Source organism: Podarcis cretensis, assembly GCF_951804945.1.
Source record: "Podarcis cretensis genome assembly, chromosome: 12".
In the NCBI taxonomy this organism is placed as follows: Eukaryota; Metazoa; Chordata; class Lepidosauria; order Squamata; family Lacertidae; genus Podarcis; species Podarcis cretensis.
In genome coordinates, this window is record NC_137181.1 from 1,401,183 (window position 1) to 1,428,805 (window position 27,623).

Here is a 27,623-nt window from a genome sequence, read left to right on the forward strand (position 1 = left end):
CATAAATCTGTTTTTCAAAAACGCACCTTGACTGGTTTGTTTTGTTTGTTGTCTCTGCCTCCCACCTTCTTTTTTTAAAAAAAAAATTTCATTTTTTTTTCATTCATTACATACATCTCAAATTCTTAACATTTTCTATATACAGTGGTGCCCCGCAGGACGAACGCCTCGCAAGACGGAAAACCCGCTAGACGAAAGGGTTTTCCGTTTTGGAGGCGCTTCGCAAAATGAATTTCCCTATGGGCTTGCTTCGCAAGACGAAATGTCTTGTGAGTTCCTGCGGGTTTCCCCCCCTTTTCCCCCCCTTTTCCTAAGCCGCTAATCAGCTGATCTGCTGATAAGCCGCTTATCAGCTGATCCGCTAAAAGCCGCTAAACCGCTAATAGCGCTAATCCGCTAAGCTGTCAATGGGCTTGCTTCGCAAGACGAAAAAACCGCTAGACGAAGAGCCTCACGGAACGGATTAATTTCGTCTTGCGAGGCACCACTGTAATCCTCCCTTCCAGGGCTTCCCCCAACATCCGCTTCTGGTTCATTTCTCTTTTCACCCACTTTGCTGTCTCCTAACAGAAAAAAATTATTAATAACAACATCAAGCCTAAAAACATAAAAATAGAAGTAAATACACCATAATATTTCACTATCTTCTAAACATTTTCTAATGCTAATAATGTAAATGTTTATTTAAATCCTGCCAGCAAGTCTTTTGACTTTCTTTGTTTCTGCAAATATGGTTCCCATTCTTTTTCACTGTTGTCTCTTTCTCTTCATCTGTCTGTCATTTTTGCCAAGTCTGCACAGTTCATCAACTTCTCTTGCCAGTGTTCTTCAGCTGGTACTTGTCCAGCCTTCCAATTTTGTGCAATCAACATTTTTGCTGATGTAGCGGCATTCGGCTTCCCGCCTTCTTGCCAAGCTCAGGGTTCTCCTCTGTGAAGTGGCTGAGGATGAGCGAAGGCAGGGACTGGCTGCCAAGGTCACGCCCAGGGAGCTCCATGGCCAAGTGGCCGGATTTGAACCCTGCTCTCTCCCAGGTCCCAGGCCGACACCCTGGAGCACAGTATCACACCACCTTGCATGTTCACCTGAAGTCCTTGGGGGGCTGGGTGGGGCCTGGCAGGAGGAAGGTGGGGCCCAGAGATGCAGGGAGCCTTGTGCCCACCAAACACCTCCAGGGGTGATCGCATTTCCTCTTTATGCACCCCAAGGTGTACTGCAACTTCACCCTTCCAAGGCGAGTGTTCTGGGCAGCTGTGGAGGGTTATTGCACATCTTCCATGGGGCCTCTTTGTGCCTTTTTGCTCCCTTGGGGAAAACGTGTGATATCACAGGGGAAATCTGTAATAAAAGAACCCACTGCTGCCTTCCCCAGCACTTCTAATATTGGATAGCTTTAGCCTACTTGGGAATCAAAGGTTTTGTGTGTCTTTTGCAGGAAATGCCTACTGTTTCTCGTGCATTTTGCGATCCCTCGGGAGCCAAGTGCCAAAGGGAAGACTTGGGCCAATTTTGTAGAAACTTAAGAGTTGGGACATCCAGGGTCATCTAGTCCAACCCCCTGTCATGCAGGACTCTCAAGCAAAGCATCCCTGACGGATGGCCATCCAACCTCTGTCTAAAAAGCTCCAGTGGAAGAGAGCCCACCATTTCCGAGGGAGACCGTTCCACCAGCAGAAAGAGCTTCCTCCTGCTGTTTAGTCGGAATCTCCTTTCTTGTGATTTTAATCCAGCGGTTCTCCACCTGTGGGTCCCCAGATGTTGTTGGACTACAACTCCCACCATCCCTGAGCTCTGGCCTTGCTAGCTAGGGGTGATGGGAGTTGTAGTCCAAGAACATCTGGGAACCCACAGGTGGAGAACCGCTGATCCATTAGTTCAGGGTCCTGCTCTCTGGAGCGGCAGAAAGCAGGCTTGCTCCATCTTCCAGGCGACAGCCCTTCAGGCGAAGGGACCCCAGCCCTTAGGACATGACTCCTATGCCATCAGATATTTGAAGAGGGCTATCGAGAGAATTGCAGCTCTTCCAGGAGATCAATGGAGAAGAGAACCTGTTCTTGGACTTCCTTCCTGGCAGCACCAGCTGTGTCCTGGGGTTGTAGTCCAGCCCCATTTGGAGGGTGACCCCTGGAACAGACCCTGCGCCCCCATCAAATACCCAGGTGTGCTGGAAAACCTGTCCCCTTACCCTGGCCCAGTGTCATAAAAATATAGAGACAGGCAAGCCCATCTTACTGGATGGAGGGAGTTGGGACCTGGACGTGTGCAGCTAAATTCCTTTTCAGGTGTTAGGAGAGAAATCGGCTCAGCCCTATTCCCAGGGGGTTTTCTGATTCAAATAGGGAGAGAATGCTACTGAAAGGAGCTCAGTTACTGCCAGAAGAAGTGGGGATTATTGTTGTTATTATTTTCAAAGCCCCGCACCCATGTCTTGAAAGGTAAGCCCACCCCCACCCAAACATTCTGAGATGCTTTCTAACCCAAGGAAAATTGATTAAATCTTTAGGGTGGCATTGTCGCCTGACCTCCCCAAATGCTGAAACGAGCCTGGTCTGAACATTTCGGCTCTGCCCTGCATTTCATATGAGTAGACCGCACAGTGTTTTTCTCTGCTGCAACGCAAAACTGAAAACTGAAAAAGCTTTCACCCTGCAAGGAGCTGCTGATGTTTCGATTGCCCTTTTCGAAACCTTTTCCAACTCTTCAGTATCCCTTTGGGAGTGAGGCGAACAGAACTGTCATTCCAAACTGGGGTTGTGCCATAGATTTTGTGTAATGGGCATTATGGGTATTGGGGGGGTTTGAATTTTTTTTTTTTGGGGGGGGGAGATCCATGATCATCGTCCAGCTACAGAGTTAGGTTTGTGCATAAATGGCGGTCCTCAGCCCCCAAGGGAGTCTATAGGGAAGGAGGTGCTTTTCAGGGATGTGGGGCATAAACTACTCGGGGTTTCAAAGGGTAATTTGAGCACCTTGAATTGGGACCCCGAAACAAACTGGCTGTTGCGTGATTTACACCACCAACCCCACCGAATAATCTGTACTTTGGAGCAGCAGAAGTTTCCGCTTCCAGGGCAGCCCCACGCAGAGCCCATGGCAGCGGTCCAGTCGGCAGCGGAGCAGGGCAGGGACTTAATGGGGCCAATCGCCTCTGTCCAAAAGCGGCTGAGGCTGGAAAGGGGCCCCTCCCGGACCCCCAGAGATCACCCATCGGGTGCATCTCCATCATCCCTCCCCACTGTGCCGTGCGGAGCCCCCCTCCCCGTCTGGGTGGGGGAGCCAGGAGGGCGGCGTTGCTTGGGAGGGGGGCTCCCACCCGCACCCAGGAAATGGGGGGCGGGGGTCTGCAGCAGCCCCCTTGGAAGGAGCCTCTCCCGGGCGCCCCCAGCCAGGTAGGCCAGGGGACCGGGGGGGGCGGGGGGTGGAGAGTTGGGTGCTGCTCTCGCCGCTCCCCCCGCCCTCTCCAGACCCCTCCCCCCGCCCTCGCCGGCGCGGGGGCTGCCGGGAGTTGTAGTCTTCTCCCCGCCCACAACAAAGGCAGGCAGAGCCCGAGGGGCACCAGCCGGAGAGCCGGGCGCGCGCGGGCGCGCGCGGGCGGGCGGAGGGGCCCAGGCAGAGCCAGCTGCTCCCCGTCCTCCTCCTCCTCCTCTCGCCGGCCGGGCTCCCCCCGCGCCCCCTTGGCGGGGAGGCCGACCCCCACGCCTGCTCCTCTGCAGGCCAGGTAAGCCCCCCCCCGCCGCCAGCGCTGCTTCTGCCCCCCCTTTTGCAAGAAAAGCCCCTTGCGAAACCCCCACGCAGCAGGGGGGCATGCAAAGGGGGCGCAGGAGCGCGGCTGCCCTGCTCTGCAAGAGGGGCGCCCTCAGGGATCCTGCAGGATCGGGCCCAAGGGGGCGCAGCCTCTTCTGTCTCCGCCGCCCGCCCCCTCGGGCGATGCCCCCCTTGCCCGCTCCAGGAGGTTCCCCCCCAAAAACCCCTCTGGGTTCAGGGCTGGTCTGACTCAGCTCGGCCCCGATTCCGAGGACCAGATTTCCTGCCCATAGAGCACTTTGGGGGGGGGTGTGATTTGGCACCTGAGGACGAGAGGGCTGCTGGGCATGTGCAGAGTGCCACTCGCGCACTCCTGGGAAGCCTCCACCCAACTTCGACTGGACTTAGCCGTCCAGGGGGTCCTTTCCCTTTCCCTTTTTATGTGTGGGGTGCAGCACAAGTAACTTGGGGGGTGAAATTGCCACGGACACAGCCTTGCTTGTTTGCAGAAATGGAAAGCGATGGACCTAAATAGACATGCCCTAAACGGAGGGAGACAAGGGCAGGAGGTCAAAATGCCAGTGGGCAACGAGCTGCCTATCAATGGGAAGCCCAGAAATGGGTCCCAAGGAAAACAGTATTTTCCTATTAGCTGGTTATTCAGAGGTAGACTGCCCCTGGCATGGAGGTTCTGCCAGCACAGGAGAACTTGCATATGGAGAGCCTTGAAGCTGGATCAGGCCAAAGGGGGACCCATAGAGCCCAGCCTCCTCTTCTCACAGCGCCCAGCAGGATGCAGGATCCGAATACAAATTCAACTCTCCCCTCCTGTGGTTATCCAGCATTCATAACCACTGCCAGCTGAAGTTTGGTGAGGTCAGGCCCCCTTGCAAGGCTGCTCCTGGGCACCCCACACCTCTCCAGAGTTCCCCCATTGGTTGTGGGGCCGCAGCACGCTGCCTTGGGAGGTCAGAGGCCTGGATGGGCTGCGTCCGGGGCAAAGGGTCTCTGCCTTGGTTTCCCTGCATAACAGCAGGCGGGTTGGGAAAGGGAGGCGAGGGAAGGCCGGGCTGTTCTCGAAAGTGCGGAGGCTGCCTGGAGGCAGGGAATAAGTGGAGGTGGAGGTGGAGCCAGAGAGATTTTGTGGGGAGATGGCTCTCAGTTGTGGCTTGAAGGACTGACATGGAGGAGTCTCTTGCTCTACGAGGCAGCAGGGCTTCTGAATGCCCAGAATATTCTTGTGCTCGGATCCTGCTAGCAAGTTCCCTTTTGGAGGACTCCCTGGTCCTGAATGGGGCAACTGTGCCCCTGAAGGACCAGGTGCGCAGCCTGGGAGTCATTCTGGACTCACAGCTGCCCATGGAGGCGCAGGGCAGTTCTGTGTCCAGGGCAGCTCTGTCTTGTACGCAGGATGAGACCCTCCCTGCCCGTGGACTGTCTTGCCAGAGTGGTGCATGCTCTGGTTATCTCCCGCTTGGACTACTGCCATGCGCTCTACGTGGGGCTACCTTTGAAGGTGACCCGGAAACTACAACTAATCCAGAATGCGGCAGCTAGACTGGTGACTGGGAGCGGCCGCCGAGACCACATAACACCGGTTCTGAGAGATCTGCACTGGCTCCCAGTACGTTTCCGAGCACAATTCAAAGTGTTGGTGCTGACCTTGAAAGCCCCAAACGGCCTTGGCCCAGTAGACCTGAAGGAGCGTCTCCACCCCCATCGTTCTGCCCAGACGCTAAGGTCCAGCGCCGAGGGCCTTCTGGCGGTTCCTTCATTGCGAGAAGCAAAGCTACAGGGAACCAGGCAGAGGGCCTTCTCGGTAGTGGCGCCCGCCCTGTGGAACGCCCTCCCATCAGATGTCAAGGAAATAAAGAACTACCTGACTTTTAGAAGACATCTGAAGGCAGCCCGGTTTAGGAAAGTTTTTAATGTGTGACATTTAAATGTATTTTTAATCTTTGTTGGAAGCCGCTCAGAGTGGCTGGGGAAACTCAGCCAGATGGGCGGGGTACAAATAATATATTATTGTTGTTGTTGTTGTTCTTTGGGCATCTGGTCAGCCACTGAGAGAACAGGAGGCTGGGTTCACTGGGCCTGATTCAGCAGATGCTTGTCTTATGATTTTGAAAACTTAGCACAAAGGATTGCAATCGTTTCGCAAATGAAGCAGTTACAATAACAATAATAAAAAAGCTACTTTCCTCTAATTCTCCTCTTCCTTATAATGTGGCTGGCCAAACTTGGTCCTAAAGAGTTGGGAGGGGCCCAAGCCTCACCTAGTCCAATGTTTTTATTTTGTATTTTTATGCTGTGAACTGCCCTCAAATCTTCAGATGAAGGGTTGTGTACAAATCAAACAAATAAATTTGCCTCCCCCTTTCCCAAATTGCAGGCAGTCGCAGGCCTGATGTACAATTCCTTCCTTCCTTCTTCCTCCTGTTTCTCCTCATCACAGGGATGGAGCTCTGCGCATGTTCAGTGAAGCCACATCAGGCAACGGGGTGATGGGAGCAACAAGGGCCCCAGTGATGTGGTCCAGAGAGCGCTGGGCAGGCACCCCCACACCGTGTGGGGCTTAGCGTTGTGGTGCGTTGATGTTGTGCACCAGGCAAGTTGGCTCTTTGAGGCTGTGAGTTCCATGTCTCTTGTTCCCCTTTGGTGAGTCCTGAGAGCTGTGGAATCACAGAATTGTATGGCTGGAAGCGACCCCAGGGGTCCTCTATGGAGGGATGTGGATAGGGAGGCTAAGAGAGGGTATATTTGTTAGATATTATCCTTCCTTGCTCTCGTTTGTGAGTTCAGCAGAGTGCACCCCTGTGCAGCTTAAGAAGGGAAGCTTAGATAGGTTAGTTTTAGCCTTTTCGTTTAAGTAATCCAGGGTGCTTTAAGGCAGACAATCGCAGTCGGTCCATCATTTGAAAAATAAAGACTTCAAAGCTGTCTGTCCCCAAAATATTAACCAGGCATTCCGTTTTGGTGACTCCAACCTTGGTTTAAGGAGCCATTTGGCACCTAGTTTCTAATACTGATTCACTCACTCGGAATACAGAACCAGATACAGCAGCTATGTTCATGCAGGCTTAAAATGGTCATTCAGTTACAAAGACTTACTTTAGTCTAGCTTAAAATTGTCTCTGAGCATTGGAACTCAGACTTGCAGACGTCCTTCATATTTCCAGCAGAGTTTTCTCTAGCAAACATGCAGGAAAACTCTGAGAGCTTCAGCTCCTATCACATGCCTATCTGGGGAACATAGAAATATCATTTCCCCAAAGCCTTTCGCTTTTTTACACATCAACCACATATGGAAGAATGGCCCATCTATCTGCTTACATTTCCAGCATTTTCTACATCTTGGCTAGTTCATTTGGTGTTAAATGCCACCTGTATATCATTTTGAAATAATTTCCTCCAAGTGTATAAAAAGCAGTAAACTTCATATCCTTTCCCCATAACTTCTCCATGGAATCCCTATCCAAATTATGACCTGAGTCTTTAGGCTATTGTATCGTGTTTATTTAACCATTTCATCTTTAGCACCCCATTCTAGTAACATGTACATTGTAGAAATCAATTTTCCACTACTCTCAAGCAGCCCCATCTTCTGAAATGTTCTGTCATGTTGTTGTTATTTATTGTTTGGAATTTGGGGTTTATTGGAATGACATGCAAGCATAGAAATATAATAAATCAAATCAAATTCCCTCCCTTCCTCTTGGGCAGGTGGTGTTGATGTGAAGCCCCCATTAGCCGTAGGAGCAGACCGAGAGGGGAGGCTACCCCCCCCAGGAGAGGAGATGGAGGACAACAGTCTGGAGCCCCCCAGCCCAGGTCAGTAACGGGGAGACATCCCTCCTGAGCCCTCTGTGAGTCGCAGGAGCCCAGCTTGCCAGGGGCAGAGATGCAGAACGGGGCCTAAACACACTCCCTGTTCAGTCTGATTTGTTTTAATACCCTCCTAGGGGGATCCAAGATTATTTGATTGACTTGTAGGTTGCTTTTCCACCATGAGCTTTTGCCCAAGGCAGCTTACAGCAAACAGCCCCAACCTCCAAATGCAGAGCAATGGAAATGCAAATATGCAAAATGCAGAACGTTTTGGCAAATCCAAAAATGAGCAAAAAAAACCCCCAACAACCCAGCAATTTGGCCAACGCAGAATAAATTCAGTATTGCAGAAAAGAAATAAATAAAGGTTTGGAATCATAGAAGGGACTCCAAGGGTCCAGCCCATTGCAATGCAGGAATCTCAGCTAAAGCATCCAAGACAGATGGCCATTCAAACTCTCTTGAAGAACCTCCAAGGAAGGAGAGTTCACCACTTCCCAAGGGAGACCGTTCCACTGCCGAACATCTCTTAACTGTTGGAAAGTTCTTTCTGTTGTTTCGTCGGAATTTCCTTTCTTGTAACTTGAAGCTACGGGTTCGAGTCCTACCCTCCAGAGCAGGAGAAAACAAACTTCCCTGTGACAGACCTTGAGATATTTGAAGATAGCAACACATCTCCTCTCAGTCTCCTCTTTTCCAGGTTAAACATCCCGAGCTCCTTCAGTACATGAATACAGTGGTACCTCGGGTTACATACGCTTCAGGTTACAGACGCTTCAGGTTACAGACTCCACTAACCCAGAAATAGTACCTCGGGTTAAGAACTTTGCTTCAGGATGAGAACAGAAATCGTGCTCAGGTGTTGCGGCGGCAGCAGGAGGCCCCATTAGCTAAAGTGGTGCTTCAGGTTAAGAACAGTTTCAGGTTAAGAACGGACCTCCGGAACGAATTAAGTGCTTAACCCGAGGTACCACTGTACATGGGAAACAAGAATTAACCAACAATAAAGGTTCTAGCACAATGCAGCTCAAAGGGAGGGGGGGTTGGGGTGGCACAGACCTGGCTCCCATATCCTTAGTCCAGAGGAGGCTGACAGCAGCAAAAGGCAAATGTTGGAGAGGGAAATGATTAACTGTTTATTCGGGGACAGGGCTCCTCACATCTCTGAAAAGGTGAGGGTTGTTTTGCCTTTAGAACGGCAACTTAGGGATAAGTTAAATTCTTCTGGTGAAGAAACTCTGCCCCCCCCCCACCGCAACGGAAGGCCTGGTTTCAATAACTGTGGGATGCATTTTATTTTGTCATGTGTATCTTGGGGGGTTTCTTGGTAACGGCTTCGGCTGCACATATAAATTAATATAATATTCTTCCTCCTTGCAGCTGCCGGCTGGGCTGCTCCCTCGGGACGCAAAGTGGTGGTGAAGGTGGAGCCTGAGGAGGAGCTGCGCATCGGGTGCCCCCAGGACCCGGCGGAGGCAGAGAGGGAGCCGCTTCCTGACTCCCCGGCAGGTGAGAGGGGCTGGTGTTCCTCCCTGGGGAGCAGGTGGAGGGGTGCATGACGCAGCCCCCCAGGACACCCAGCACAAAGTGAGGGGCCCCCTGGAGTAGGCTATGGGTGGCACCCGGTGCCCGCTGGCCCCTTTGCACTCCTAAACTTGAAGGTTCCCACACCTTCTCTGAGCTACTAAGAACAGCAGTTGCTGTCTTAGCAAACTCATCTTTTGGGGCGCAAGCCCCCCTTGTTCAGAACTGTGTGTCAGAGGCAGAGGTCTGTGCCCCCCAAGAGGGCACCTGGCCAGAGCAGTAAATGAGACTCCTGGATTTTTTCTCCTCTTTCAGGGATCAAGCCAGAGGTGGCCATCAAGATGGAGCCAGAGGACGACTCGTATGCAGAAGAGCCGTGGGACTACAGCGGCGGGGAATCCGGCGACGACACGGACTCCTGTGAGTCCAGGAAGCCTGTGCTGCTTTTGGCGTGAGGGGCGAGGTGTCTGTGGTGGGAGGTGGGCTATTATAGGCCTCTTTGGGGCAGCTGGGTCTCTGCCCCATAGCCCGTTTGTGGCTGTGAGGAAGGCTGTCAAGGCGCATGGCCAAGCCTCGCAGGCTGGCTGATTTGGGGGTGCTTCTGTCCGGGCAGAGGGGCTCCCGGATGCTGCAGCCCCTTGCCTCACAGAACCAAAGGGTTGGAGAGTTGGAAGGGGACCCTGAGGGTCATCTAGTCCAACCCCCTGCAGAGCAGAAATGGCAGCTGAAGAATCCCTGCCGAATCCTCTCTCTCTCCCTCCATACAGCCGACATCCGACCTGACGTTATTGTGAAGATGGAGCCAGAGGAGGAGGAGGAGGAGGAAGAAGACTTTGTGTGTCCCCCAGGAGAGATGGGAGCAGGAGCAACCCATGGTACCCTTCTCATGGGTGAGTTCTGCGACTCTTCCATCTTAGCTGAAGGAGAAGTGCAGGAGTGTCGGGGGGCGTGCGTGTCAATTAGGTCTTCTTTGTTATTGTTTTTATTATGTGTCTGATGATGATGATGATGATAATAATAATAAATTTTTATTTATACCCCACCCTTCCCTGTTCAAATACGGGGCTTAGGGCGGCTAACAACAAATTTAAAACACTTAATTATAAAAGCAGCATAAAATACAATATGAAAACATGAAGAACAATAAAATGCAAAAATCAATTTAAGGGAAATAAGCATTAGATAATCCCCAGGGCTAGATGGCTGAATTGGTCCTACTTGGGCCAGCGAGGAGGCCAGGGGGGAATTAGCTGTGGGGTCTCAGAGCAGGTGATCTTCATAAAAGGGGAGGGAAGAGAAGGGAAATAAAAGATCAGGCTGAATTCAAATTAAAGGCCAGGCGGAATAGCTCTGTCTTACAGGCCCGACGGAAGGAGGTTAAATCCTGCAGGGCCCTAGTGTTTTTATATTGTGATTTTACATTGTACTTGTCCTGAGACCTGCAGGTATAGGGTGGTATACACATTTAACAAATAATAATCCCGTGGGAGTGAGTTCCACAGTTTAACAATGTGCTGCATTACAAAGGACTTTCTTTTTCCTGTCCCAAATCTCCCGACATTCATTGCCATTTCCACAAGTTCTGGTGTTAGGAGAGAGGGAGGAAAAACTTTCCTCCAGCCTCTTTTCTGCAGGCCAGAAAATAATTTTATAAGCTTCTATCATGTTGCTTCTCACTTGCCTTTTCCCTAAACTAAAAACTCTCCAGCGCTGCTGTGTTTCCTCATCCGGGAGTTTCTCCACCCCCGGATCATTTTGCCTGCTCTTTTCCGAACCTCAGCTTAGCTGCTTTAACTGCCTGCCTCTCCATACTCCCAAACGCGCAGTCTGCGCATGCTCAGAGGCTCACTGATACTGCCTCACAAACAGACATGCAGACCAAGTGGCTGCACCTCGATGTTCTGTTGGAGAGCCATTTCATAGAATCAAAGAATTGTGGAGTTGGACGATAGCCCCAAAGGTCATGCAGTCTAACCCCCCTGCAATGCTGGAATTTCCCATGATGCACCTCGCACTAAATACATGCCTTTTTTTTAAGCCATAAAACACCTGGATAACTGTCGGTAGAGCATGAGGCTCTTAATCTCGGGGTCGTGGGTCTGAGCCCCATGTTGGGCAGAAAAATTCCTGCTTTGCCTGGGGTTGGACTAGATGATCCCCATGGTCCCGTCCAACTATACATCTCTGTGTCACAGACTTAGCTGTGCTGCTTCTGCAGAAGCATTCTGATTCCTGCCAAATGCCCAGCTCTTGTCTTCTTCTTTTTATATATAATTTTTGTTACATTTTCTGTTTTACAATTTAAAATACTCATTTAAACATCCTTAAAATATAAATGAGTTCCTGCTTCTCTTTCCATGGTTCATTTTCCATATCTTAGTTTACAAAAACTAAACCATTCAGCATTCCATCATTGCATCTATCAAAACTTATTTACACTGTTGAATTTATCTTAATGCCACCAGTGTTTTCAAGTGTACACAATTTCCCCCCTATATATTCAATAAGCGTTTTATAATCTTCTCTAAACATATGTTCTTCTTGTTATCTTATTCTATATGTTAAATCTGCAGGCTGCGCATATTCTGTCAGCTTAAGTTGCCATTCTTCTTTGGTTGGGACCTCGCTTGTTTCCCATTTTGGGGCCAACAAAATATGGGCCGCAGTAGTGGCATACAGAAATAACCTTTTTTGACACATGGGAATTTCCGTCTGAATTATCCCCAATGAAAAGGACTCTGCTTTTTTTGGGAAAGTCCTTTTAAACATTTTATCACTTAAAATTCCTGATAGAGGATAAGGATCCAGAGATCACGCTAAGGGAGGCCAAATTTTGCACGACTGCCATAAAACTCAGGGAACAAGCTGTGCTATTACAAAGACTAAGGCCTCAGATGCAAACTCTAGATAATATTTTAGAGACTAAGACCTAAACCGCATTTCTAATGGCTGTCATATTCATATTGTTTATTGTTATATTCGATAGTTAATTCAAACTTAATTCTATTGTGTTTTAATGTTTGCTTAGTACGGTATGTGAAGCTGGTCTGGGACCGTAAGAAATTTCATTTCATTTCAAACCTCTTGTCTTGTCTTCTGATGCCTTGCCCTTTCCCTTCCTCACCACCAGATGGCGACATCCAGCCGAGTCGGAGGAGAGTGGAAGCAGCCGCCTCCTCCCAGAGTGTCCGCAGCGGCAAGGGCAGTGGCAGCCAGTGGGCGAAGCAAGCTGGTCCGGAGCAGAAGAAACCGCCTCGGGAGAAGCCCCGTCCTCGGACCCCGCCGGACCCTGCCGGCACCCCCGAGGGAGCGCGGCGCCCCAAGAGCCACGCGGCCTGCGACCGCCCCTTCGCCTGCAGCATGTGTGGCAAGCGGTTCCAGCACCGGGGCAACCTGGTGACGCACCTGCGGGTGCACACGGGGGAGAAGCCCTTCCCGTGCTCCGAGTGTGGGAAGAGCTTCAGCCAGAAGGGGGACCTGATGCGCCACCTGCGCATTCACACGGGCGAGAAGCCCTTCGAGTGCACCGTGTGTGGCAAGAGCTTCTGCTCCAAGCAGACCTTTGTGCTGCACCAGCGCATCCACACGGGCGAGAAGCCCTACTCGTGCGCCGACTGCGGCAAGGCCTTCAACCGCAAGGCCAACTTCGTCACGCACCAGAAGATCCACCGCGGCGAGCGGCCCTTCGTCTGCGGCGAGTGCGGGAAGGGCTTCTGCGCCAAGAAGACCTTCATCCTCCACCAGAAGATCCACGTGGGGGACCGGCCCTTCGGCTGCGCCGAGTGCGGCAAGAGCTTCAGCCGCAACGGGGACCTGACCCGCCACCAGCGCATCCACACGGGCGAGCGGCCCTTTGCCTGCGGCGAGTGCGGCAAGTGCTTCAGCCACAACGGGGAGCTGATCAAGCACCAGCGCATCCACACGGGCGAGAAGCCCTTCGAGTGCACGGCCTGTGGCAAGAGCTTCAACCGCAAGAGCACCCTCATCACCCACCAGCGCATCCACACGGGCGAGCGGCCCTTCGTCTGTGGCGAGTGCGGCAAGACCTTCAACCTCAAGACCACCCTCATGAAGCACCGGCGCATCCACACCGGCGAGAGGCCCTTCACCTGCCTCGAGTGCGGAAAGAGCTTCAAGTACAAGGGGAACCTGAGGACACACCACCTCACCCACACGGTCGAGCGCGTCTACCCCTGCACCGAGTGCGGCGCCGTCTTCGGGCAGCGCAAGGAGCTCAAGGCGCACCAGGCGGCGCACGCCGAGAGCCGGCTTCTGCCGTGCTACGGAGACGACGGGGGTAACCTGAACCCCTTCCTGCAGGTGCACCCTCTGCTGCTCTCCTGCTCACCCATGGAGACCCTGGCAAAATTCAAACAGGAGGCAGGCTTCACAGACCCTTAGCGGGACCCGGGAGGAGGCAGAGAGAGAAGGGGCTGTTTTAATTTATCAGTTAAGCGGGCAACCGGAAGACCTCCTGGCCCCAGAGATCTCACGGGGGTTGGCGCCCAAAGATGGGCGGACGAACGGAGCAGAGGAAACTTTCCTCTTTTGTGGGGCACCCGGGCCGTGGGTCTCCAAATGTTGGCTGTGGGCCACGACTTCAGGACAAAGCTATAACTGCAGGCCATGCCCCAGCGGACTGACAGCTGTCTGTTAACGTCTTCCTCGCTGTAGCAAATTGCAGCTTGGTTGGTTCCCAAACTCTCGGAGAGTTCGGGAGCAGCGATGCACTTGCCCCTTGGGGGACGCAGAGGGCGGGGTAGGGGGGCTTTTGCTTTGGCCGGTGGTTTTATCGGGGGCGGGGGGAAGAGGAGGGTGTGTGTGAATCGGGACGATAAATTGATAGGCTCGTTTGAAGTCCAGGTTAGTTTTCAATTATAGGAGATGCCGGTGAAGATGGCATGATCAAATTCGTTGATGTTTTTTAATAGCTCGAAATGCTAGGCTTGAGGCGCTTCAAGGAAATGTTCGTTGGAAGATTAAAGTGGTGGTTGAAGGACAAGCAGTAGAGTGAGTGAAAAAGTAGCAAAAACTCCCCTCTTCCCCCCTCCCCTGGTACAGTTTTTGAGATAGCTGAAAGCAAATAAACCAACGATGATGAAATCGGAAGTGGCTGAATGTGACTGCTTGGGAAATGGCCTCTGTTTGGACCCTGCGGGGGGTGGGCAAGAGAGTCTTGATCCAGGGACGCTCTAGGGGCTCTAAAATTTAGAAACTGAGTTACAGAGCTGGAAGGGGCACCCCAGGAGCATCTAGTCCAACCCCAAGCAATGCAGGAATCCCGGTTCAAGAATCGCTGGTGGGTGGTGGAGAGTCCAGCACTTTCCAGTGTAGAAAAGCTCTTGCTGCCAGAAAGTTTTCCCCAGTGTTTAGTTGGAATCTCCTTTATTGCAAGTTTATTCCATTGTTGGTCCTGCAACCCCAGTGAGGCACTCCGGCCGAGAAATGGGGCTGCCCAGCCGCCTGATGTTTTATTTTCTTTTGAACCCAAAAGTTATCTGCTAGTAACAGTTTTGATTTCAGGTTGCACAGGCCAAGGAAACGGGGTTTGCAGCTCCTGGTTGGTGGCACCTGCCAACCCCTCTTTCGCCTGTGGGGTGAATGGTGTTTTTTTGTTGTTGTTTTTTACCAATCACCAAAATGGAAACAGTGAAACCCCCCAAGAGGCTGATACAGTGGTGCCCCGCAAGACGAACGCCTCGCAAGACGAAAAACCCGCTAGACGAAAGGGTTTTCCGTTTTTCGAGGCGCTTCGCAAGACGAATTTCCCTATGGGCTTGCTTCGCAAGACGAAAACGTCTTGCGAGTCTTGCGATTTTTTTCGCTTTTTTCTCCCTTTTTCTAAGCCACTAATAGCCGCTAAGCCGCTAATAGCGCTAATCCGCTAAGCTGTCAATGGGCTTGCTTCGCAAGACGAAAGAGAAGAGAATCGCGGAATGGATTCTTTTCGTCTTGCGAGGCACCACTGTACTTTGGGTATGCAATATTCAATAATATACATATTCAATAATATTCCATAATAACATATTCAAATCAACCATATGTACTCTTCTATATACCTTAACACCTCTCCTTCCACAAGGTTTATTTAACTTTTAACATTTTAATTGCCCCAAATTGTTCAAACCTACTCAAATAATTCAATATCTTCTCAAACCAATCCTCCTCTTTCTCACTGACCTTAAACCCTTTCATTCTGTGTATCTTCACAGTTAGGTATTCAAAAAATATAATATTATTCAGTTTTTCCCTCCATTGGTTCACCCCTAGCTCTTCTGCATTTTTCCAGTTACTCGCTATAACCTGTCTGGCTGTAGTTACCATCAGTATTACCAATTTGCATTCCTCGTTTGTTTTTAACTCGGTTCTACTCAGGCTAATAAAAACCATTAATTTAGATATTTCCACCTTCCTTCCCACAATTCCCGATATTTCTATACCAATCTGTTTCCAAGATTCATTAAGTAACGGACTATCCCACCACATATGACTGTACGTTCCCATCACTCCACATTTCCTTCAGCAATTCTTTCTTCCAGATTTTGTAATATGATACATGTCAGGGAACTGCCATCGGAGCCAGAGGGAGAGGGAGGACTCCAGAGGGATTCCGGGGAGTGTCCCGGGATGGGGAGAAGCAGCCCATCTTCTGGGGAAGGAAATCAGCGTAGCACCAGTGGAGAAGGGGGGCAGATGGGGGAATTGGCGAGGGGGCTCCATGACTCCTCGCCGGAGACCAGCGGAGAGAGCACGGGTCCTCCGCTGCCCACACCCTCCTTGCGCAGAAGACTTCCGCGCAGGGAGAGTAGGAGGAGACTGGGCGTCAAAGAGCTTCTTTGCTGGAAGAAGTTCAAGAAACGCCCACTGACGGATTCTGCCAGTGACTGAGACAGCCACGGGCGAGTGGCTGTCTGGACAGAAAAGGTTCACTCAGGCAACCCAGCCAGGTGTGGCGCCAGTTTACGCACAAGCAACCCCTAGAACCATCACAATACAGTAGAACCTTACCGGTGTATAATACTATTTTTGTACCAGCTTCAACCCCTGTTCCTGGATTATCCTAGAGGTCGCAAAAAAGGGTGGTTGTGGAAAGATTCTTTCCCAATCTTCTTCTAAAATTTGTTCCTGAGTATCTAACCTCCAATATTCTTTCAAACTTTCCTTTGGTGATTTCCCTGTGGGGTGAATGGTGACCTCCTCACCCTGGTCCCCTGGTCAGCCACTGAATGGGAGACCCACTGAGAAATTCCCATGTGCTTTGCCTTGAGGTTCCCTATCGGAAAGGCGCTCAATGAATAAATGCAATATTGTCAGGAGGCGGGTTAATTTGGATGTTGGGAAAACCCATTTCTGGTATGTTTGTGTCTTTGGAAGCTGGAAAGGGCAGAGAAAAGAAAAGAAAAACCTTTATGCAGCACATAGTTAAACCCTGGAACTCCCTGCCGCAGGGGATTTAGGCAGATTTGTGGAGGATTTAGGAGATTTAAACCTGGAGATTTAGGCAGATTCGTGGAGGGCCTTCAGAGGGCAAGGAGAAACAAGCTGCGCCACCTCCCAGGCAGGGCCCCCACCCAGAGCTCGTGAGGCTGAGCACAGGCCTTATCAGGGTGGAACACACAACGTATCTCAAGGGGCAAACTTGCACTTTTGTAGGTGAAGCGGCTTGAGAGTCTGGCAGGGCTCGGATCTGTGGCTGCAACGTTGGGGCGCAGTTCACTTCATGACAACGGATTAAATTTGTGGGGTCCGGCTCCTCGTGGGCCCTGCCTCACCCAGTGCTAGCTGTGGGGTGTATATATTTTTGTTTTGGATCCCGGGCGCAGAAGGCAAGGCCCAGGTCTGGAATTCCCAGGTAAGAAGCATCTGTGGGGAATGGCATTCAAGGGTGGAGACTGGGCGCAGTTCAGAGAGAGAAGGAAGGAGGTGCCACTACCATGAAGTCCTTGACCCACACCTACTCTAGAACAGACCTATCTGGATCTAGGAACATTGGGACCTCCAGGTTCAGAGGAAGTCTACCTCTTGATGCTGGGGGAGAAACAACAGGAGGGGGCTCTGGGCTTCGTGTCCCCTTGGTGGGTCTCCGAGATGCATCTCATGTAGTAGTCTGGGGTTGTTGTTTTTGCTAAACTCTTTGATTATACAGTCATATCTCGGGTTACAGGCGCTTCAGGTTGCGGTTTTTTGGGTTACGGATGTGCTGAAACCCGGATGTAACCCGTTCCAGTACTTCCAGGTTTCAGCGCGTCTGTATCCTGAAAAAACAGGTTACTTCCAGGTTTTGGAAGTTGAGCATGCGCTGGAACGGGTTACTTCTGGGTTTTGGCAGTTGCGCATGCACAGAAACGCTAAATCACACTTTGCGCATGCGCAGAAGTGCCAAATCGCTCGTGTGCAGACGCTGTGCTGCAGGTTGTGAACGCTGCGGGTTGCGAATGTGCCTCCTGCATGGATCACGTTCGCAACCCGAGCGTCCACTGTCCGCGGCTCCTCGCCTCCATGCTGGCCACTGAGCTGTTTTTACAGCCTGTTGGATCCGAAGGGTTTCTATTGGAAACAGCTTTGCCTGTTTTAACTGAGAAGTGGCACGTAAATGCTGTAAATACAGTATATTAAGTCCTTTTGGCTGGTCGCTGGCAGAAAGAATTGTTGGAACTAGATTGAACTGACACAGAGGCGTCAGTTTTTCTGACACCGTCATGAACACATTTATTTACGAGGTTAAAGAGGGAGCAGGGCTCCTCCAGGGCTGGATTACGTTGAGAATTCACACGTCCAGCTAGAGTATCTCATTCACTGCCCTGCTTTTGCAGGGTCTGTTTCAGCTGTTCCTGCTGATGACATAGAATCATAAAGGTGGATGGGGGCATGAAGGGTCATCTCGTCCAACCCCCTGCGACGCAGGAATAACCATAGACAGGATCCTTCAAGTGTTGTGGCTGACCCCATCCTCTCTTGACCCTTGACCCCGCTTGGCTTCTTCAAGCTAGGCAGGGATCCTGCATGTGTGGCTGGCTGGGTCCAGGCTGCTGTCAGCATACCTGTGGTCAGAGGAAACACGGTGGCCTAGTGGTTAGCGTGTTGGAATAGGACCTGGGAGAGACCAGGGTTCAAATAGACCCACTTCGCTGGGAAGATCCCTGGGTGATCTTGGGGACAACCAGGGCTATTTTTCTAGATAAAGAAATGAATCTCTCCTTTGTTCTCTCCACTGGAGAAGAACCGGAACTAAATTCTGCCAAGTTCCAGCTGGGGGGGGGGAGACCCTGGGGCCAACTCCCAGACTAGCCTACCTCACAGGGGTCTTGTGCGGATAATATGGAGGGTGGGGTCATGCAGGGAACCTTGAGCTCCTGCGAGGAAAGGCAAAAGACAAACACACAGGCAGGTGCCTGCCCTTAAGGAAGCCCACCTTGCCCCCACTGTTTCTTGACAATGTCTGATCACTAAAACTCCCTTTTGGGGGAAGGGTCCTGAAGGAGTCCTGGGGGCCCGGCTGCAGGCCCTGCAGGGAGGAGGCCGATAATCCAGACCCCAAACCAGCCCTGGGGCAGGACCTTTATTTGGGAGAGGGACAATGGGAGCGTTATGGGTCGAGTTCCCTCCATCTCTCAGCAAGACCTCTACAGCTTGGGACGAGGTAACCTCAAAGACACCCCTGTAATAATAATAATAATAATAATAATAATAATAATAATAATAATTTATTATTTATACCCCACCCATCTTGCTGGGCTTCCCCAGACACTCTGGGTGACTTCCAACAAAATATTAAAATACTGTGGGCTGCTGCTGAGAACCTGCCGGTGGCACTGGGCACACAGAATGGTAGAGAGGTAAGGGACCCCCAAGGGCCATCTAGTCCAACCCCTTGCAATGCAAGAATCGCAGCTCAAGGATCCCTGACCAGCCACCCAACCTCTGCTTAAAAACCTGCAAGGGAGGAGAGTCTGCCGCATCCGAGTTACACTCTCACAGAAAGTTACTCCCAACGTTTAGTCGGAATCTCCTTTTTTTGCAATTTGGATCCATGGGTTCGAGTCCCACCCTCTGGAGCAGCAGAAAACAAGCCAGCTCCATCTTCCATGTGAGGCCCTTCAGATATTTGAAGACGGCTCTCACAGCACCTCAGTCAGTTGCACAGATTAGGAACTTCCTTCAGTGTGGTGACACCTAACGTATAAGGCAGCAGACCCTCCCAGGGCCCCTATTTTCCAGGGACAGTCTCAGATTTACAGAAGCCCATCCCAGTTACTGATTTGACCTGGAAGGTCCCGATTTTCCTTTTGTTGTTGTTTAGTCGTTTAGTCGTGTCCGCCTCTTCGTGACCCCCTGGACCAGAGCACACCAGGCACTTCTGTCCTCCACTGCCTCCCGCAGTTTGGTCAAACTAATGCTGGTCTCTTCGAGAACACTATCCCACCATCTCATCCTCTGTCATCCCCTTCTCCTTGTGCCCGCCATCTTTCCCAGCATCAGGGTCTTTTCCAGGGAGTCTTCTCTTCTCATGAGGTGGCCCAAGTCTTGGAGCCTCAGCTTCACGATCTGTCCTTCCAGTGAGCACTCAGGGCTGATTTCCTTCAGAATGGAGAGGTTTGATCTTCTTGCAGTCCATGGGACTCTCAAGAGTCTCCTCCAGCACCAGAATTCAAAAGCATCAATTCTTCGGCGATCAGCCTTCTTTATGGTCCAGTTCTCACTTCCATACATCACTACTGGGAAAACCATAGCTTTAACTATAAGGACCTTTGTTGGCAAGGTGATGTCTCTGCTTTTTAAGATGCTGTCTAGGTTTGTCATTGCTTTTCTCCCAAGAAGCAGGAATCTTTTATTTTCGTGACTGCTGTCACCATCTGCAGTGATCATGGAGCCCAAGAAAGTAAAATCTCTCACTGCCTCCATTTCTTCCCCTTCTTTGCCAGGAGGTGATGGGACCAGTGGCCATGATCTTCGTTTTTTTGATGTTGAGCTTCAGACCATATTTTGTGCTCCCCTCTTTCACCCTCATTAAAAGGTTCTTTAATGCCTCCTCACTTTCTGCCATCAAGGTTGTGTCATCTGCATATCTGAGGTTGTTGATATTTCTTCCGGCAATCTTAATTCCGGCTTGGGATTCATCCAGCCCAGCCTTTCGCATGATGAATTCTGCATATAAGTTAAACAAGCAGGGAGACAATATACAGCCTTGCCGTACTCCTTTCCCAATTTTGAACCAATCAGTTGTTCCATATCCAGTTCTAACTGTAGCTTCTTGTCCCACATAGAGATTTCTCAGGAGACAGATGAGGTGATCAGGCACTCCCATTTCTTTAAGAACTTGCCATAGTTTGCTGTGGTCGACAGTCAAAGGCTTTTGCATAGTCAATGAAGCAGAAGTAAATGCCTTTCTGGAACTCTCTAGCTTTCTCCATAATCCAGCGCATGTTTGCAATTTGGTCTCTGGTTCCTCTGCCCCTTCGAAATCCAGCTTGCACTTCTGGGAGTTCTCGTTCCACATACTGCTTAACGATTTTCCTTAGGACATCCCTGTTTTCACTGGAGAAATGTTGGAGGGTACAACTCAGGACAGCAATCTACGACTGGGGGGTTTTCCGTTCCTTTGGGCAATCCCAGTTTAGGATGGTTAATTCCCTGCACACAGCTGCAGGCAGCCTTGTGACCACGGGAATGTTTTCATTACGGGAGATTGCTTTTATTTATTTTTTTGCCATTGTTTTTATTGATTTTCATATTATATATTTATACAACCTTACAATATTGGTAACCTAAAACTCTCAGGTTTGCCACTTCCCTCTACCCCTTTTCTGGTTTTCTTGTTTCCACACTATAATATTTACATGTTGATTTATATCAGCATACTGTTCATAGCTATACATAGTTCTTTCTATAATCTCACATAGAATGCTTCATCATTTATACGTTGTAAGGTTTCTCTCAGACCTGCCAGTGTTCTTATATGTAAACAGTGTTTCTCAAGGTAAGTTATAAATTTCTTCCAGTCTTTTTGGAACGTCTGGTCATTCTGCTCACAGATTCGTCCGGTCAGCCTGGCTAATTCTGCGTACTCTACCATCTTTGTTTGCCATTCCTCGATAGTCGGCAGATCTTGATGTTTCCATCCTTGAGCTATCAAAACTTTGCTTTTATACGACGTGTTTCCTTGTTGGGCTTTTAATGTCGACCAGTCTAGAAACTCCGCTAGCAAAATGACTCTGATGATAACATTGTGGGGTTCTGCTGCATTCTGGACCGTTTCCAAAGGCAGCCCTCTGCAGAGCACACTTTGCTGGTCTAATCTGGCCAGCCTGCCTGCCTGCAGGGGCCAGATCCCTCTCTCTTCCAGGAAGGGTGCAGTTGGCACAGCAGTGCAAGCAGATAAAAAAGGCCCTCTGATGCCCCCTCAGACTCCATCGGCAGTGCTGGGTCTATCCGGGAGGACCTGCTTCTTAAGAGGAAGTGAGATCCCACTGCTGCCCCCATCCAGAGCAGACCAACCATTCCCCCCCCCCCACAGGAACCTGCTCTGCACTGAGTTGCTCCATCGAGCACAGCAGAGTGCAGGACGGACTGGCAGAAGCTTCCTGGGGTTGCAGCCCCACCCAGCAATGCCATGAATTGAATCTAGCACCCTCTGCATGCAACCCTCAGCAAGACCGCAGTCCTTATGAATGAATAAAGGGCGATTTAAATAGGAAGATAGTTTTGCACGCCACCCCAGTCTCCAAGCGGTGTGAGATTCCAGGGGTTCCAGGCACTTGCCCAGAACTCTGTCATGAAATTCTACTCAATATTGATCCAGATCAGAACTCCAATGTATACTTAGCGGAGTAAGAATAGACCAGAGGCAATGAATACTTCATCCAGCAGAGCTTCACTGCTACTGAAGGCAAATGTGCATCATGGTCACAAATCTAATGCATTCAGGATTGGCACTGTCCATCAGAAATCCAGTTAAACTTACAATAACTTATAATAAGACTAAAACCTTAATTATAAGCATACTATGTACAGAACACCACGCCAGAAGGAAAAGAGACAGAAAGAGAAAGTGAAACCCAGGCTCCTTCTGGCCTTATTATTGTAGTCAGCATGACCGTGACAGAAGAGATAAGAGAACCATTTTAAGCCAGTTGTACTCAGCTTCTCAGAAGAAATAACCCAAACATCATGAACCTTCTGCTTGTTTCTTTCACACAGAGAACCCTCTTGAATTAAGTAGAATAGGAAAGATCTCTACACATCAGATCAATACTTTCTGCACCAAGAGATGCAAACTGACAAACTCCTGTTTCTTTTTGGAATAAGGCACAATGGAGAAAAGAGGAGACTGAGAGGAGGCGTGACAGCCACCTTCAAATATCTCAAGGGCTGTCACATGGAAGAGGGAGCATGCTAGGCTTTTAGCTCCTCTGCGGCGCAAAGCGCAGATCTATCAGGGGCAAAGCCAGGTGAATCTTGGAAGCTGGAAAATCCTCAACCACTTTTGGTCAACGTAATGAAGGGAAAGAGTCAGAGGAATGGCCAGGTAGTCTTCCCAGGAGGACTCTGTTTCTCCACCTCTTGTGCTTCTTTAGAACTTTCACCTCTTGCCGTTCTTTTCCTGTCCCATCTCTTGCAGAAAAGCCACCCCTGGGCCCAGGCAGCAACCCGGGTGAAGCAATGGCTGAAGAAGAGCAGGTGATCGAGATGGCAGCTCTCGGCCGCCCGTTCCAGCTGGGGATGCTCTACGACTGCCGAAGGGACAACCTCATCCCAGGTAAATGGACGATCCCTCTGCCTCTCCCGGTGCCCAGAGAGAAGGAGATTTTCTGGCAAACCACCATGAGCCATTATGGGGGCTGGGTAGTGGTGGGGGGTGGCACCCCTCTTTACTCTTAAACCCTCTAAGAAGGTCTCAAAGGTGGTGGCCGGAGAGTCTTGGGATTTTATTTGGCCATCAACATTTCATCTCCAGTTTGTGGTGTTGTGGTGATACCACTTTCTGGAAGGCACCAAAACTGTCATGGAATTCTACTCTTATTGATCCAGAGCAGAACTCCAATGTATAATTAGCAGAGTAAAAACTTAAACACGTTGCAGGATTCCCAAAAAATAGACCAGAGGCGATGAATACTTCATCCAGCAGAGCTTTACTGTTACTGAAGGCAACTGAGCGAAATGGTCACAAATGCATTCAGGATTGGCACTGCCCGTAAGAAGTCCATTTGCAGCAGACTTAACTTAAACTTACAATAACTTATAATAAGATTAAAACTTAACACTACATACAGAACACCACACCAGAAGGAAGAGCTAGAAAAGAGTGAAACCCAGGCTCCTTCTGGCCTTATGATTACAGTGGTACCTCGGGTAACAGACGCTTCAGGTTACAGACTCCGCTAACCCAGAAATGGTAACTTGGGGTAAGAACATTGCTTCAGGATGAGAACAGAAATCGTACAGCGGCGGCAGTGGGAGGCCCCATTAGCTAAAGCGGTACCTCAGGTTAAGAACAGTTTCAGGTTAAGAACAGACCTCCAGAACGAATTAAGTTCTTAACCTGAGGTACCACTGTATAGTCAGCATGACCGTGACAGAAAGAGTTAACAGGACTGCTTCTCTGAAGGAATAACCCAAACATCATGAACCTTCTGCTTGTTTCTTTCACACAGAGAAACTTCCCATATCCCCTTGAACTAATTAGAATAGGAAAGATCTCTACACATCAGATCAATACTTTCTGTACCAAGAAATGCAAACGGACACAAACCTGTTCTCCACTTCCTCTAAAGTTTTCTTCCTCCTCCTCAACAGAAGCCTCTGCTTTTCAGCCTCAAGTGCAGGAAGGCAGGGAAGAGATCAGGGGTGCAGTCACTGATTTTGCCGCCGGGACCACATAACACTGGTCCTGAGAGATCTGCATTGGCTCCCAGTACGTTTCCGAGCACAATTCAAAGTGTTGGTGCTGACCTTTAAAGCCCTAAACGGCCTCAGTCCAGTATACCTGAAGGAGCGTCTCCACCCCCATCATTCTGCCCAGACACTGAGGGCCTTCTGGCAGTTCCCTCACTGTGAGAAGCAAAGCTACAGGGAACCAGGCAGAGGGCCTTCTTGGTAGTGGCGCCTGCCCTGTGGAACGCCCTCCCTTCAGATGTGAAGGAAATAAGCAGCTATCTTCTCTTTAGAAGACATCTGAAGGCAGCCCTGTTTAGGGAAGTTTTGAATATTTAATGCTGTATTGTTTTTAACACTTGATTGGAAGCCGCCCAGAGTGGCTGGGGAAACTCAGCCAGATGGGCGGGGTATAAATAGTAAATTATTATTATATTGCTTTCCGTCCTTTCACCCGGCAGTGACTCCCAACCGCCCCACAGCATCATACAGCTGTACTGTCTGGGGCTGACGGGAGCTGTGCACCCAAACAGCTGGAGTGAGCTCTTGATGGCTATTAGCCATTACGGTTATCACAGATGGAGGCAGTACTGTGAGAACAGCATCCTGGACTAGAAGGGTCCAGCAAGACTCTTATGCTCGTTTACATCACACTGCCCTCACTCTCCATTGGACTTCACTTGCCATCAGTGATGGTAGCACATAGCCAAATCTAGCATCTGGTCAGCCACCGTGAGGACAGGATCCTGGACTAGATGGGCCCCTTTGGCCTGATCCAGCAGATGCTCTTCTAATGTTCTTATGTTGCATAAGTCTTTATTGTCTCCCAGTGGCCAAACCTAGGAAGATGCGGATTGTCATATTCTTTTGCAACCACAATAGAACTGTCTGCATACACATTGGCAAAGTGATTGCACATAACAGAGCATCCAATATTTCACATGCAATTCCACATTCCATTGCACTGACCTCTCGCCGCGTCTCTGTTCAATTGCAGGCGTCACTTTGTGGGATCCAGGGGTGCTGAAGGAGAACATTGATGCGCGGCCACAGCCCAACACTGCAACGCAAGTCATTGAATCCGACACGACCTCCCGCAAAACCCATGCACTGAATGTCTCAGGATCATTGAAGGCCAGTTTCTTGGCAGGGTTGGTCAAGGTGGATGGATCAGCCAAATTTCTCTTGGATGCCCGGAAGTCCACACGCCAGGCCCGAATGACCCTCCAGTACTCGGCCACCACACATTTTGAGCAGCTGACCATGCACCAGATGGGGCTGCAACATATCACTTACCCAGAGGTCTTCAGCGAAGGGCTGGGCACCCACGTGGTCGTTGGCATCCTGTATGGAGCCCACGCCTTCTTTGTGTTTGACCAAATGTCTTCTTCCTCTGAGAGAGTCCGAGATATTCAAGCCGAACTCCACTTGAAGGTGGTCAAAGTTCCTCTGGTTTGCCAAGGAAAGGAAGAGACCAAGCTGGAAGGTGAGAAAAAGGCTGTGGCTGAAAAATTCAGCTGTACCTTCCATGGGGACATTGCGCTAGAAAGCAACCCAACCAGCTACGAGGAAGCCTTGAAAGTATATTCCAACCTCCCCAAAATGCTGGGTGACCAAGGGGAGAAGGCAGTGCCTCTGAAAGTCTGGCTGTACCCACTGAACAGGCTGGAGTCCAAGGCTGCAAGGCTCGTGCGTCAGGTCAGCTCTAAGCTGATCTCTGACGTCGAGGAAGCTCTGGAGCAGCTGGAGGAAGTAGACAGGAGGTGCAACGACCTCCTGGAGGAGCCAACTGCCACCGTCTTCCCAGAAATCCATAAGAAAATCCTGCAGTTCCAAAATCTGTGCCGGCAGTACAGGCGGGCTTTGCAGAAGCAGGTGGCAGAGCTCTTGCCTGCGATTCGTGCCGGAGCAGCGCAAGAAGGTGCCTTGGGGGACACCCTGAGGAAGCACCAGCAGTCGGCGTTCAGAAGCCAGTGGCTCCACAAATTCTTGGATCTGAAATTCCGAGAGATCTATTACGTCAACTTCTTTCTGGGCTTGTCAAAGGGGAAGGTATCCTCCCAGGATGACGTGGTGAAGAGGGTGCTTGATCACAAAATTGACATCGTCCTTGCATTTACGTTCACTTCATTGCAAGCGAAGGAGCCCTACTTGGAGAAGTTAAACGCAGCCTTGGATCAAGTATCCGAACTCAAGCCAGAGACTTCTGCAGGAGACAAGAGCTTTGCTCCGTGGTTTGAGGACGAAGACCTACTAAAGAGAGTCCAGAAGGCAGCCATGGTCTTTGCAGAATACTCTCTGTTTTCTCAGCCTGGGGAGGCTCAGTTTGTGGTGACCTCGCAGGCCGATAAGAGTGATCCAGGTGCTGTGATCATCCGATACCAAAGTGGGTCTCTGGAAGGAACCAAATTAGACCTTCTCTCTAAACCTCGCCCTCTGCTGGCGGATGCTGTCTCCTGGGACCGGTTCCAGCTGACATTTAAGCCGGCAGAGTCTGAGAAAGGGGTGATCTCGGGATATTATGTCCAGCACAGAGTTCTGGGGGAGGAAAAATGGGTGTTTGCACACGTAAAAGGCAGTCAGGAAAAGTTTTGGGTCACAGGACTGAAGCCAGAAACAAAATATGAATTTAGATATGCTGTAGAGACCAAAACAGGCCTCAGTCCGTTCAGTGATGTGAGCAGGGTGGTGGAGACCACCTGCCGTTCAAGCCCCCCAGGGAAACCAGCCCAGAAGGCCTAGTTCCTGCTTTGGCAAGTTACGCTGTCATATGCATTGATGGATAGCCCAAGATGCCAAGGCAGTCAAAGTGGTGGAAGGTGGGGGACTCTCCGTCCTTGGGGGTCTCCAAGCTGAGGCTGGATGGCCATCTGAGCAGGATACTTTAGTTGAGATTCCTGCCTTGCAGGGGGTTGGGCTAGATGACCCTCAGGACCCCTTCAAACTCCATGAGGGCTTGTCCACCCTTGTCCCATGCCAAGAAAGCACGAGTCCAAGCAGTTTCCCCCCTGCCCCCCTCCTTTCCCAGGGAAAACCCATTCTTTAGCTAGATTGGAGCAAACATCAATCTGTAGAATACCCAGATTGCTGTTTGTTCCAACAGAGCTCTAAAGAGCGGTTTTCCCCAAGGTAAAACAGAGGGACCAGAGGATGTTTGGATCAACCCTGAGCATGAAGAGGATGTTGAGCAATAGGATAAGGTGGGGGAGAATCTGCTTCCTTGGACTGTATTAAGAATGTGCCCAGAATGTTGAAGCCCCTGGGACAGAATGGGGAATGCAGAAGGTCTGAAGCAGGCTTCACAAAACTCAGCCCTCTGGATGTTTTTGGCCTAGCTAGCAGGACCAGTGGTCAGGGATGATGGGAATTGTAGTCTCAAAACATCTGGAGGGCCGAGTTTGAGGAAGCCTGGTCTAAAGAGATAACCGAGTACCTTCAACACAAACACAGTAATGTCCTCAAGTGCATCTCTGGGTGGCTGGAGGAATTGTGGCCTGAAGGGCACCTACCACCACCCTTGGTGGAACTGCACGGTGGTGCAGCAGTTTTGACAGAGGGTTTTTGGTGAAATAAATAAGATCCCAAAAGAAAATTTTGTTCTTGCCCCAGTTGGTATTATTATTACTATTAGTAGAGAATAAAAATGCAAAATAAAA

At 50.3% G+C, this 27,623-nt stretch overlaps 2 protein-coding genes across 2 annotated transcripts; both read left to right on the top strand.

The window, feature by feature from the left end:
* The first annotated feature begins 3,569 nt into the window (after nt 1-3,569).
* On the top strand, nt 3,570-14,199 carry LOC307199167 (uncharacterized protein). Its single transcript, XM_079946885.1, has 7 exons — nt 3,570-3,718; nt 6,200-6,402; nt 7,468-7,575; nt 8,953-9,081; nt 9,412-9,516; nt 9,864-9,986; nt 12,227-14,199. The coding sequence occupies exons 3-7, from the start codon at nt 7,542-7,544 to the stop codon at nt 13,495-13,497; spliced, it is 1,662 nt and encodes a 553-aa protein (XP_079803011.1). The 5' UTR covers nt 3,570-3,718; nt 6,200-6,402; nt 7,468-7,541; the 3' UTR covers nt 13,498-14,199.
* Nucleotides 14,200-16,960: 2,761 nt separating this feature from the next.
* On the top strand, nt 16,961-27,623 carry LOC307199113 (stonustoxin subunit beta-like). Its single transcript, XM_079946753.1, has 3 exons — nt 16,961-17,208; nt 22,715-22,852; nt 24,965-27,623. Exons 1-3 carry the CDS (start codon nt 17,031-17,033, stop codon nt 26,707-26,709), a joined length of 2,061 nt encoding a protein of 686 aa, XP_079802879.1. The 5' UTR covers nt 16,961-17,030; the 3' UTR covers nt 26,710-27,623.

Excerpts from the sequence above, each read along its gene's own strand:
- LOC307199167 (XM_079946885.1), top strand. The coding sequence starts at position 7,542 with ATGGAGGACAACAGTCTGGAGCCCCCCAGCCCAG. Across the intron at positions 9,517-9,863 it reads CGGCGACGACACGGACTCCT|CCGACATCCGACCTGACGTT; the intron begins GTGAGTCCAGGA and ends CCCTCCATACAG. Across the intron at positions 9,987-12,226 it reads CCATGGTACCCTTCTCATGG|ATGGCGACATCCAGCCGAGT; the intron begins GTGAGTTCTGCG and ends CCTCACCACCAG.
- LOC307199113 (XM_079946753.1), top strand. The coding sequence starts at position 17,031 with ATGAAGTCCTTGACCCACACCTACTCTAGAACAGACCTATCTGGATCT. Across the intron at positions 17,209-22,714 it reads ATCTCATGTAGTAGTCTGGG|AAAAGCCACCCCTGGGCCCA; the intron begins GTTGTTGTTTTT and ends CATCTCTTGCAG. Across the intron at positions 22,853-24,964 it reads AAGGGACAACCTCATCCCAG|GCGTCACTTTGTGGGATCCA; the intron begins GTAAATGGACGA and ends GTTCAATTGCAG.